General features: G+C 48.0%; 1 protein-coding gene across 2 annotated transcripts in view; it reads right to left on the bottom strand.

The window, feature by feature from the left end:
- Window positions 1-11,985, bottom strand: part of PLD1 (phospholipase D1) — a 56,938-nt gene continuing 44,953 nt past the window's right edge. For both annotated transcript variants that reach the window (XM_088523917.1, XM_010215260.2), the window contains 8 exons: window positions 9,626-9,736; window positions 8,997-9,085; window positions 6,568-6,681; window positions 5,169-5,218; window positions 3,895-4,029; window positions 2,525-2,678; window positions 1,138-1,252; window positions 1-502 (listed from right to left, as the gene is read on the bottom strand). In XM_088523917.1, coding sequence (XP_088380043.1) covers window positions 278-502; window positions 1,138-1,252; window positions 2,525-2,678; window positions 3,895-4,029; window positions 5,169-5,218; window positions 6,568-6,681; window positions 8,997-9,085; window positions 9,626-9,736 — 993 coding nt within the window. In that variant the 3' untranslated portion in view covers window positions 1-277. The remainder of the gene's footprint in view (window positions 503-1,137; window positions 1,253-2,524; window positions 2,679-3,894; window positions 4,030-5,168; window positions 5,219-6,567; window positions 6,682-8,996; window positions 9,086-9,625; window positions 9,737-11,985) is intronic.

Genomic DNA, 11,985 nt, shown 5'->3' with positions numbered 1-11,985 from the left:
AGAAATTGTCCAAAGTAGTAACTTCTTCAGAGAATAAACTTCTCATCTGTCATAAATTCCAAGTCCTTCTGATCCTCTCCTTTGCTAGTGTCATTTTGCTTGAAGTTCCTCCACCAAAACCTCTACGAAAGGCACGTTAGTTTGGCAGAGACCTTTTTTTTTTTTTGCCTCCCTTTGCAAAAAAAAAAAAAAAAAAAAAGCTTTCTGATATCCTATACTGTTCATAAACTTCTCTTTTGAGAACTAGAGTTTAAAATATAAAGCAGTCTCAATCTTCTTAAGTCCAAACCTCCATCGGTACCATGGATTCCTTTGTTCCAACAGAAGGCAGCAAGTATTCTTCCTCCAGAAAACGGAAGGGGAATTGTACCAGAAACCCACGAATCTTCTTCAACTCTTCTGCTGCTTTCACAGGATCATCGTTGGCTAGTTTGGGTTTGCTGATGAAATCACGCAGTTGGGCTAAGTTATTCACCTCGTCACTGGGAAGGCATCGGAAAACCTGATCCAAAGAGAAAGAAGAGGTGATGTGTGACAGCAGAAGAAATACTGCAATATAATATATATACTATTGCAATATACTGCAAATATATAACATATATATATTGCTATATATATATATTGCAATATACTGCAAAGAAGAACCTCAGACTATAATATAAATATGCCTCTGGGTGGAAGTGACTCAGTTAATGGTCTGGAGAACAGGCAAGGAGAAAATATGCACAGATCCATCATATGGGTTGAGCATGAGGATGGCAAACTGCAGGGCTTTTTCTGATAACTTCAAAAAAAATCACTGGAAAACAGAGCAACTAATTTACTTCAACTCCATTTACACTGTGGCCACCTGGAAGAAGTAAAGCAGGAGTGATTCACTGGAGCTACAGCTGGTACAAGTAAAAGGAGAAATCAGAACTGCCCCTTCTTGGGTTGCCCGCATTATTTGAGGGCACACAAGCTGCAGTTTCTTGTTTGCAGCTTATGCATGTCACTGAAACAAAACATTCTACCAAAACATCCCTGAGCAGCTCTAGGAGCTGAAGTCACTTTCCTTCCCTGTCCCCTCTGGCCCAAAACACCTCTTGAGAACAAGGAAGCTGGAAGGAGACTGGGAAGAGGAGCCGTAAGTGTCACCTTATCGAAGATGGTGGCGTTGCGGGCTGCTGTGGCGACCCACACCTCCTTGAAGAACTTGTCACAGACCGGGTCCTGGTGGTCTGAGTTGAGATCCGACACCCCAAGCACAAGCCTGAAAAAAAGAGAGCAGAGAATTTGTGCCAAGAGAAGCCGAGAGTGTGGAAACATTATTCTCATCTTCTGCTCCAGAAGAAAAACAAGAGCAGCTGATAAGAGGATGCCAGAGGCAGCTACTAAATTACCTTACCTCAAAAACACCTCAAAGTTGAGGCTAAAACTGAAATAGAAGTTATTACTTTTATTATTACTTGTTTGCAATAGTGCCTAGAAGTTTCCAGCCTTTCTGTACTGGCTCATGCGCAGAGGCACCTGAGAGTGGCCAGCATTGCCCATCAGGAATGGAAAAGCCATCCCGTAGAGGACAGTAGGTTTTCCAAAGGCAAACAGTGGACAGGATGAAAATTTGTCTATTTGAAGTATGAGGAAGGCATTGCCACGAGAACGGAGTACGTGCCCTGTGGGTTCAACACCTTGAAATGCCAAGAAAGAGAAAATTTCTTTGCAAATTGCCACTGCACATCCCAGGGTGCTCTGAGAACGTCCTCCCTGCTCCCCCTACCATGGTCTGTCAGCCTCGCAGCTGCCTTGTTTTCTCTTTTCTTTCTGTTTAGTAACTGTCCAGATGGGAAAGGGGAGGGGGAGAAGAAGGCCTTAATGAAAAAATGGCTGTGTTGAGGGCCAGATGGTTGCTCCGAGTGAACAAACTTCCACTAAAAAGAGAGTCGCCACCACCCAAAATTTGGAGAGTGTGGAAAGTGGGTCCGGAGGCAAAATATCACTGCCTTGTTTATGAGCTCTCCTAGTTAAATGCTGGAGGAAAAAGATTTTTGAGCCAAACAGCTGCTGAGCTGAGGAACGCGCGAGGAGGCAGCGCTAACACTGCCCAAGCTAAATCGAGGCCAGGCAAAGCTCGATCTAAGTGAGTGCCCGAAGCTCCACTGGCTTTAACGGCTTCGACCCCTTTCACCGGGTGTAAAACCGGCCCTGCTTCTTCCTGCCTCTCCCTGCTTCTCCCTACTTCTCCCTGGATATTCCTGCTTCTCCCTGGCTCTCCCTTGCTATTCCTTGTTTTCTCCAGCCCTCCCTCCTTCTCCCTGGCTCTCACTGGCTATTCCTGGTTTTCCCCGGCTCTCCTTGCTTCTCCCCAGCTCTTCTCTGCTTCTCCCCGGCTCTCCCTCCTTCTCCCCGGCTCTCCCCAGCTATTCCTGGTTCTCCCCAGCTCTCCGTGGCTCTCCCTGCTTCTCCCTGGCTCTCCCTGGCTATTCCTGGTTTTCCCTGGCTCTCCCCGGCTCTCCCTGCCCTGCAGGGATGGCGGCGGCCGCACCTGAAGCACCGGAGCCGGAGGGACTGCGCGAAGCAGCCGGCGCTGTAGGTCTCGCCGTCCATGACGGAGGGGACGGTGGCCGTGTCCTGCACGATGATGGCCATCTCGCTGTCCCGCTTGCCCAGCATGCTGCGGTCGTTGATGTTGGCTGAGCCTGGAGCGGGCAGAGGGAGGGAAGGAAGGAAAGCAGCCACCGTAAATCCCGGTAGCCCCCGGCAAGAGCCACTCGTGAGGGTTGTGACACAAGGCCCGGCCGGGGTGACTCCTTCCTCCGGCACCTCCTCGCAGGAGGAACCCAGGCTCTGGGAGAGGCAGCAGCAGGGTGAGAGCAGAACTCTCATCCTCGCAGCCTGCTGATGCCCCCAGGCCCAAGACAAGGTGTTACTCTAGCCAATGTCAACATCTTAAAAAGTTTCATTTCTCTGCAACTTCCCAGGTGCTTTTGCTGGATGTTATCACAGCATTCAAAGGTCTTAACTCCTATCCAAGCATTTGGCTTGGATAATAACGTAAGGGAGCAGGACGGGCTCTGTGAGTACAACCTCTCAATGTCTTCTAACGTCAGTAGGGAAAATGTATCATTAGTATTTGGAGACTAGGAGGTTTTAGAAAGGGGGATTTAAGATGAAAAAGGTCACTTCCATCTACCCTGCAGCAAGGCAGGGGCAAAGCAGGTTCTGGCTGTGGGTAAGTAACACCCAGAGCCCCCAGTACCGCCAGGGACCCTCCAGAGCAGCTAATGCTTCTGGGGAGAAGTGGACATTTTAATTCTCGCAAAATTTAGCATTAAATTTTTCTTTGGCAAAGTTTGCTCTGGTATAACAGATAAAAAAAAAAAAAAGCGTTTCTTTAAAGAAACAGGCTCAAATTCTGCTTTCTTACCATAACTCAGAGCCCATGCTCTTTTTGCTTTATCATCTCACAATAAATGTGGTGACAGAGTCAGAATCAAAACTACTTATTATTGTTACGACATATTTCCCCATTCTTAGGGGATGGCGCTGATAAATGACACGTTGTCCAAACCTTCCAAATTTTACGGCACATTCTGTTCTTTAAGGAACAGATGACAAGTCTCACAAGTTTTACTGCTAGAGCAGAGTTTGATACAAGACAGATGGACAAAATTCCCTCCACTGGGAATCTCTCAACTATTACATAGAGATTTAAAACAACTAAAAAGCAAATGACAGACCTCCAAATCATTTTCACCCTCCTGCCTACCTCTTCATTAGTCCATGACTTTGCTATTTAACTGCAAAACATTTCACAAGGAAGAAATCATAACACAGAAAAGAACATGCCAAGGAAGCTAAGGGAAGATTTCAGGTGTAATCAACAGCACAGACTTCTGCAAGCGCCCTGCTCACCAATTATGACAGTGTTGTCATCAGCAATAAGCAATTTGCTGTGTACGTAGATGAGTTCAGTGACTAGTTTTCCTTCCAACTCTGCATATGTCCGCAGTCCGCAAAAGGATATGTAGTTTATCCACTTATCTCCAACTGAAAATTGAAAGAGAATAAAATGAGATGGGAAGAGGAAGGGGGAAGCAAAGAAGAAAGAGGTCCTCTTTGTATAAAGCCCAGTATGAATAACAGGGTTTATTTTTAACATCTTTTTTTAAGGGACAGATAATAGAGGTATGTCTCTTCAAAAATAGGCTTTTAAAGTGCCTGTGGGCTCTCTGTGCTGCTCTGATCCACTGCCTGCTTAGATACTTCACCTTGATGGAAAAATGACCCAAATCTCTCTATTATGCAGCACACAAGTACTCGCAATTGCTACGAACATCTGAAAATAACTGGCCAATGTGACTGTTGTTCTGCAGGATTTACAGAGAGGAGCCTTTTAGCAGGTGTTTTGTCTATGCACGGTTTGGAAAGTACCGCCTAATGTGAATTGTCTGCAGCTGAGATTTACACCAAAAACTAGAACTAATGAGGCATTACGTTCGCCTCGCACACTGACGATCCGTGTTTTTCCCAGACAGAAATCCGAGTGCCCTCCGCGTGGGGAAGCGGCTCCATGAGCAGCGCTGCGGCCAGGAGGGTTGTTCCTGGCACAGCTCCGGGCTCAGGGGGTTCCTGCAGCTCCCCAGCAGCAGGGCCCAGCTCGGGCCCCGTTCCAGCATGATCCCGGGCAGCTGCGACCGCTCCGTGCTCCTTCCCTTGGCTCCTGCCCTCACCCGGATCAGGGCTGCCTCCAGCTAAGAAGCCTGGATATCGGCCAGGGCTCGCACGTCCTGCGAAACCCCAGCCCTGGCTAACGACAGGGGCGGGTTGCTCAGCAGATGTGCCAGTCTGTAACACACCCTGCTGCACACCGCTGCGATGGACGCCTCATCCGGAAACCTGAAATGCATCTGCTGCAATAAACACAACCCAGGAACAAACCCACAACACACGTTGTGCCCGGACAGGAGCTGCAGATAGAGCCTTGCTGCCTAACTATATTTTGTACGAAGCAGTGATGCTTTTGGTGAGTGTCTCCCCCTCTTTTGGAGATGCCACAGCTACAGCACTCCCTATTGCACTTTATGTAGTCCTGCACTTGGCCAATCTGCTTTATATTGTATAGATCCTTCTATCGAGCAGTGTCCCAAGGCTAAACACATGAAACAAGAGAGGACCAAAGCTCTTACCCTCTGCCTTCAGCTGGCCCAGAATTGAATTTTCTCCTCTGCACATGGTCCTGGAAAGAAGGTAGGCAGCTGTTACCAACACCAGTGCCTCGAAGCAACAACACATACCGCAGCAGAACTCACCCAGTGAGGAGAAACACAAACCCAGATGCATTTTCCGTACCCCACATAAGTAGAGCGGCACTTCCAGGGCACACATTTTTCCAAAAATATATGTTGATATGTAAGAATTCCTTTTTTCTGGCAAGCCCACATACTAATCAACTCACATGGGGCAAACCACCCTTTCCTGAAGCAAGCAGCAAGGACGAGAAGCGGTTACCAATGGGGCTACTGAGGTTTGAGCTGCTTTTAAGGAAAGCAGAGGAGTGCTGTGGAGTGAGACCCCGCTGCCTCTGGCCACGCCGCCTCTCGCCCCGCGGCTCCCCGGCGCCCCGGCTGCCCTGCTCTGTGCTCCAGCTGCTGCCCGGGCTTGGGAACACGCTCTGGTGCCTCCGCGGTGCTGAGCGAGGGAGCGATGGGAAACACCGGGCAGAAACGCAAACTCTGAAATAAAACTGAGCGTTTCTGCCTTATGGGGCAGGGGGATTTCTGGAGCTAACGACCCCAGCGGCCTCCGCGCTGCCTCCTCCGGCTGGCAGTGACGAGGTGAGATACGTTGCTCTTCCCGAGCACTGCCAGGGCCTTGGGAATGGTGGGGACTTCCAGGGACTGCAGAGAGTCACGTTGTCACAGCCCGACTGAAACCGCCGGGAGAAACCACGGGACAGGTTCAGCTTCTAGCAGTGATACTGAATGGAGTGATACTGAATGGGAGGGTAGAAACATTACAGCTGGAAGGCTGACTAAATTCTGGTCTGACGAGCAAAAAGGAAAACATATTTTGCAGCTTTATGTTACATATAGGGAGCAGCTCCTGAATCAGGAATTGGTGCTTTTGCCTAAGGCCACAGAGACAAGGAGGAAGAGGGATGCCACAGCGGAGCACAGGAATTTTCTCCTTGCGTCTATTTAATATTTGCCAGCAGAGGGCACTGAGTCTGACCAAATAGATTCCCCTGGTTAGGCTACAGTCTCCTAACAAGAGATACTTATTAAAACTGCCATAAGCCCTGTCTATTTTCTACTGCTGTGTCCAAAAACTAGGAAAGCAGAACCACGGATTTGTGCTATTAACAAAGATCAGAAAACCATCACCGCAAATCTTCCTGCTTTAAACAATGCCACTGTTTGCATTCCAGGAAAGGGCCCTGTGCATCATCTGAATTTGCTTAACAGGTAGCTGCAGGCCTCAAAGGCAGCTCAGAAACACGACCCCAGTTTCAGGTCACTGCTGCAAAGTAAATACAGCAATATACAAATTGCAAGGGCAGCGGCCTGCTGTCCCTGCGTGTCTCACCTGTAGTTGAAGTGCATTATGGCCTGCAGAGCGTTCCCGCCGCCCGTCGAAATGTCTCCTTCAAAGCCAGGCAGCAGCGGGATCACCACGTACACTCGGAAACGTTTGTTTTCCCTAAAACAACAGTTAGGGGGAATATTACCCTGCAAACTCTGTTTGAGTAAGGTAGAATCGCAGCAGCTTCGGTTTCCCTAGACTGCCTGGCTTGGCTTCTGGCTCCCGCGCAGATTTTACGGCAGCAAAGAGTGGATTGTACTGACTGTGTTCAGCACCTCCAATCAGCCCTTCAGCAGAATGTTTAGATGATCACGGAGAGAAGAAATAAGGAAATAAACGGCTCACAGCAGGGCCAGATCAGGCAAATCACCTGCATCTGCACCTGGCACTGCTGCAGTTCACCTGAGCGCCCGTCCCGCCGCTGCTGTGCGCGGTGTCCGGCAGGACACCACAGTCTGGCCTGGGGTTCCTGCCACGTTGTGGCTTTTAGAAACCAGAAACGTCGGGAAAAAGCCCCGCGGACACAAGCAAAACACTGACTGCTCGGCAAGGCCAGCCATCAAATAGGTGACTCATATCTAACAACCTGCCAAGACTCCGTTTCATCTTTGTTTCCCCAGTTCAGACTCCACCACAACTGCGAGCCAGTTCTGCATTAAGGCAGCTAAGATCACGGTGCTGCTTGGCCCTTTCTTGGAGCACATAGGAGCATTTTCCTTGTGACTGAAAGGCCAAACTGCTTCTGCTCTTCTTCAGTTCCCCAGATGCCTCCAGGTGCTGGCAGTCCCCATTACCACACGCTGGAGGATGAAATGTCACTTAGTGGTGCTGCCACTAGATGGCAAACACAGTTTAATAAGGACAAAACCGCTTAACACTCAGGTTGAAGAGGAGCCAGTCCGCAAATTTTCTTAAACTTCGTCCTTGTAAAATTTGTGTCTTTCCTTAAAAGCACAGGATCTGTAGAGAAGGGTGTCTCACCTGATCTGGGAGTAAGATACTGAAGACTTGTATGTATTCAGTTCGAATTAGTGCTTATTTATAGCTGCATTACAGACTGCAACAAAGTTAATTTCACAGCAGACTTCAGAATCAGTTAAATCTTACCCCTACACGGCAGCAGAGGGATGTAGGAAAGACTCTGAAATGGAGCCTACTTGTACTATGTAAAAGAACCACCACCAAAAGCATCCTACAAGAAACAGCTTGTCTGTCTAAGCCCAGTGTTTATTAAACTAATTGAGGACAGGTAATAAATACTGATGTCTTTCTATTAAAAAATCAGCCATTTCCAACTGCTTGGCTACTGCACCTCATCCACGAAGGGTCAGAAATACCTGTTCTTGGTGCGTGCCATATCACTCTCACAACATCTAATTCATATTATTGCTGCTTTTACGTCACTTAACACCTTTGGCAGCCTTGGAACGACTCCTGATTTACCCCAGGTGAGAAAGTCCTCCCTGGTTTTTCATCCTTAGCATATTTCAGGTATTTGTGCCATGGATCACAGCCAGAGTAACTCCACCCTGATACTCTGCCCTGCTGTTAAGTGTAGAGCAGGTAACACCCCGCTTGCCCTGTTCAAAGGTGCTTATCTTTTCACAGCGCCTGTGAGCTCTGGCCACCTACAATATGGAAAATCATTGCAAGAAACTTAGCCAGGCACAGCAAAAAAGTGCAAGAGAAAGGAAAGAAGGAAATTTATAAAGTTTTCTGTACATCAGCCCAGCAAGACCTAGCTGGAAGTTTCAAATATGACATATATGTATTTTAAAGACTGATTCCAGAAGAGACACCTTAAGTAAAGCTCTCCGGGATCAAAGGGAGAACAAGCCACTACCTGTGATTTTAATGTTAACATGACGTTGGGCATTCTCAAGTGAAAGGAATGTCCAAAACGTTTGGATTTGATCCATCTATGGAATTAACTACAGTTGCCTTGCACTATCCAGAGGCTGGAAATACCCTCCTGCACTTGTCAGAACAGCAAACAGGAACAGCTGAACTCTGCAGACAAATCCCCAAAACGTGTTTGCTTCCCTTGCTTTAAAGCAGCCTACAGTCCAGCCAGTTGAACAACCCAGATATTCAGGTTCAACCATTTCAGCATCAGCTTGCTTTACTCCCCAGTTCCGGACTGGCTGCCTGTGGAACAACAGTGTGTTTCAATCACAGAATAAAAGGCTCGTTTTGCCAACAATCTGCATAGCTAGAAATTACATTTGCATCAGGGTATGTCCAGAAAACCACTTCCTGGCTGCAAAGAAACCACTGCAGAATCTCAGTGCTGCAAAGGGAGCATAATTCTCATCACACAGGGGCTGTGTTGGAGAAACAATTGTACAGTTGTGTCTGCTGAGGTGCTATTTTAAACCGCATTCTCTAAATGCACCTGGAAGTCTCTCTTTGGCTTGATAACAATAGGTTACCTGTGAGCTTTAAGAATCCTCTGAGCAATTGCATCTCCTATCTTGTTCCAGACAACTTTGTCATCAGCACAGCTAATAAAAAACTGGTTCTGCAGGAAAAGCAAGCAAAGCTTCTGTCAGACATTGCTAGGGACGAACAGAAAATATTTCCCTACTCTACTCCAGGCCAAGAACAACTAAAGATGGCTGTGCTCTGTGTCATCTGAATGGATGTTATTTTTTTTAATTAAATATGTGTTTGTGTTCCATCCAGGAAAGAAAATATTCTTTATTAAATAATCATGCGTGGACTGGGGCATGCACCGAGGGCACAGCCAAGCCATCAAGGGACTACACGACCACTGCACAGGCCGTGGAAGTTGCTGGCAAGTCTGGCAAGAGAATCCTAAGAGAGAGGCCAACTTTTTCCCACCTTATAGTCGTAAGCTCACCACAAGAGTAACCCCTCAGCTGGCTCCCTAGACCACTTCCCATGGGGAAACCGTCCCTGAGTCTCAGAACGGATTCTATTAATATCCATGCTCCAGCACTCATGGAAAGGTACCCCCAAACCGTAAGGAAAAGGATCACACTGCTGATGGCCACAAGCCACGCTCAGGGTGGCAGGGCTTTCTCTCCTATCTACTCACTTCTATATAGATGTAGTGCTTGCTGTTTTTGATGACGCTGATGTAGGCGTTGTGGATGGATTCCTCGTGGTATTTAATGCCAGCCGACCAGTCAGCAGCAGAACGGAGCACCTGGAAAGCAAGATCAACACCTTCAATGCCAGCCCCATCCAGGGGGGCACTGCATCGCAACGAGCACATGGAAAAGGCAACGATTTGTCAGGATTTGTCAGGATTTGACTAAATAAGTTAATATATACTGCATTTAGCTCTTATAATAAGGGTAAAAGTAGCTTAAAATAGTGTTAATGGTATTAGTACTGTCTTAATAAGCAAACATAATGACCCTGGCTGTCCCATTGCTGCATTACTTTCTTATTCTACCTGAACAACTCTACTTGGAATAGGAAAGGGAGAAAAGAAACCTTGTTCTTAAGGGCTTACAATAAACTGATTTTATAATGCTTAAAGCTTGAGTCACCCCTTACTTTAGGAGGGCATGTCCAGTAATATCCTCTTCAGCAAGTTTTTTAAAAATTCTCCAGCTGAATTAATGATGTTTTTCCCACAGACAGACAGCACATTGTTATACACACACAGGCCAGGAACGCAGGCCAGGTCTTTGTCCCGAACACTTAAGGTCATTTATTTCTTCTGCCAAATCCTTGCAAAAGCCATCAGATTTGTGATTATTTGACTTTTTAATTCAACTGCCCAGACTTATTTATTTACTTTTACCATAAGTCCACTCTCAAAGTAGATATTGCAAGATCCCTAGAGTGCATTTTCACCCAGCCTCCCACAGCTTTTTTGCAAGAGAGCCAAACTAATATGAGAAACAACCTTTGCTCATATTCTCATCATGCTTCGCCATGTCCACTGCAGGCCGTTTCCTGTCTCCGTCGCAGCCAGCTCCTACTGAAGAGCTTTCCCTGCTACAGCATCTCCCATTCCTGCATTTTGAGTCAAGAAACAATATCTCAAGCGACATTTTCCAAGATGGAAAATGTAATTTTTAATTCAGTGTTGCTTGGGTATATGCTCAGGGGAAATAATTACTCTTCACTAGCCTCTGTCTTTGATAATAGCAGCCTTAAGCCATCTTGATTGAACCATTTTACCAGCAGGCAGGTCTGTTATGCAGAGGGTAAGATCCAGGTGCTAAGCGCCACGGAAGCTCCGCCGTTTGCCGAGCACCTCTCTGCGCTGGCACCGAGCCACTGCCGGCTGGGATCCCGGCAATCATGGAATCATGGAATGCTTAAGGTTGGAAGGAACCTCTAGAGGTCACCTAGTTCAACTCCCCTGCACATGCAGGGTCACCTAGAGCACGTGGCACAGGACTGCGTCCAAGCGGGTTTTGAAGATCTCCAGAGAAGGAGACTCCACAACCTCTCTGGCAGCCTGTTCCAGTGCAATTCCCAGTAGGATCCTCCTGCCCCGAAGTCTGTGCACGGCTCGTGCCCGTGTGGCTTTAGCCAACCCTTTGGCTGGAGAAGAGCAGCCTTCACTTGGGGCTTTGCAGTATGGAATAGCTGAGCACCACCAGCAACGCCACAGGCTCTTGGGGTAGAAAACGGGCCAGGTTTCGCTCATGTTTGCAGCTTGGCTGACCTTGCTTGCCCACTGCCCATGGCAGTGCGACAGCGAGCGCGGCCAGCTCGCGCGAGCAGCACGGACTGCACATCTGGTTCTGGGATCCCTCCTTCGCTCTAATTCTGGGCTTGCACCGTTTTCGCTTGAGGCTGGGAAGAACAACACGTAAGTGCTGCACAACTGCAAGAGCCACAGCCTGAGCAAGATGGCCATGGAAATCAAGGATGAGCTGATGGACACTATACAGAGCGCCAGCCCTAACTACGGCTATTCCAGTTGTGTTTTCCTGGTAGATGTAGGATAAAGAGGGAGCTGCGTGACCTGGAGAGAGTCAAACTCCCCGTGGAGGCCACACGAGCTCCGTGCAGCACACGGAGGCGCACAGAGCTCGCAAGGGCTGCTGAGGAGCAGGGTGATGGCTCAGGTGCTGCCTCTTACGGCCACAGAGCTGCACGATCTGAGCCCTAATGCCCACTGGGCACCACAACCGTTCCCCTCTGGGCTGCTGCCAGCTCTAGGACTTGTCCTTCAGGTACCGGTGATCCCATAAATGTTTTATAGGCAGGAGGAAGCAACCGGATTAAACAAAACTAATCACAATGGAAGTAAAAACAGACCTTTGCTCACTTCAAATGCAGCAAGTGACCTTCCTCCAAGCTCACCTCACACCCAGCCTGTGCTGTGACCCGAGCCATGGAGGCGGCTGCAAGCAGCAAGGTTTGGAAAACAAGGATCTCATTTTTAAGTTCAGGAATATTCTTGAAGGGAAAATAAGCTATTCCTTC

The sequence above is a fragment of the Tinamus guttatus genome, unplaced genomic scaffold (genome assembly GCF_059628265.1).
Source record: "Tinamus guttatus ecotype Peru unplaced genomic scaffold, ASM5962826v1 Tinamus_guttatus_pri_ptg000198l, whole genome shotgun sequence".
Taxonomy (NCBI): domain Eukaryota; kingdom Metazoa; phylum Chordata; class Aves; order Tinamiformes; family Tinamidae; genus Tinamus; species Tinamus guttatus.
The sequence above is the reverse complement of the archived record's forward strand: the minus strand, read 5'-3'. Positions and strand labels throughout refer to the sequence as shown.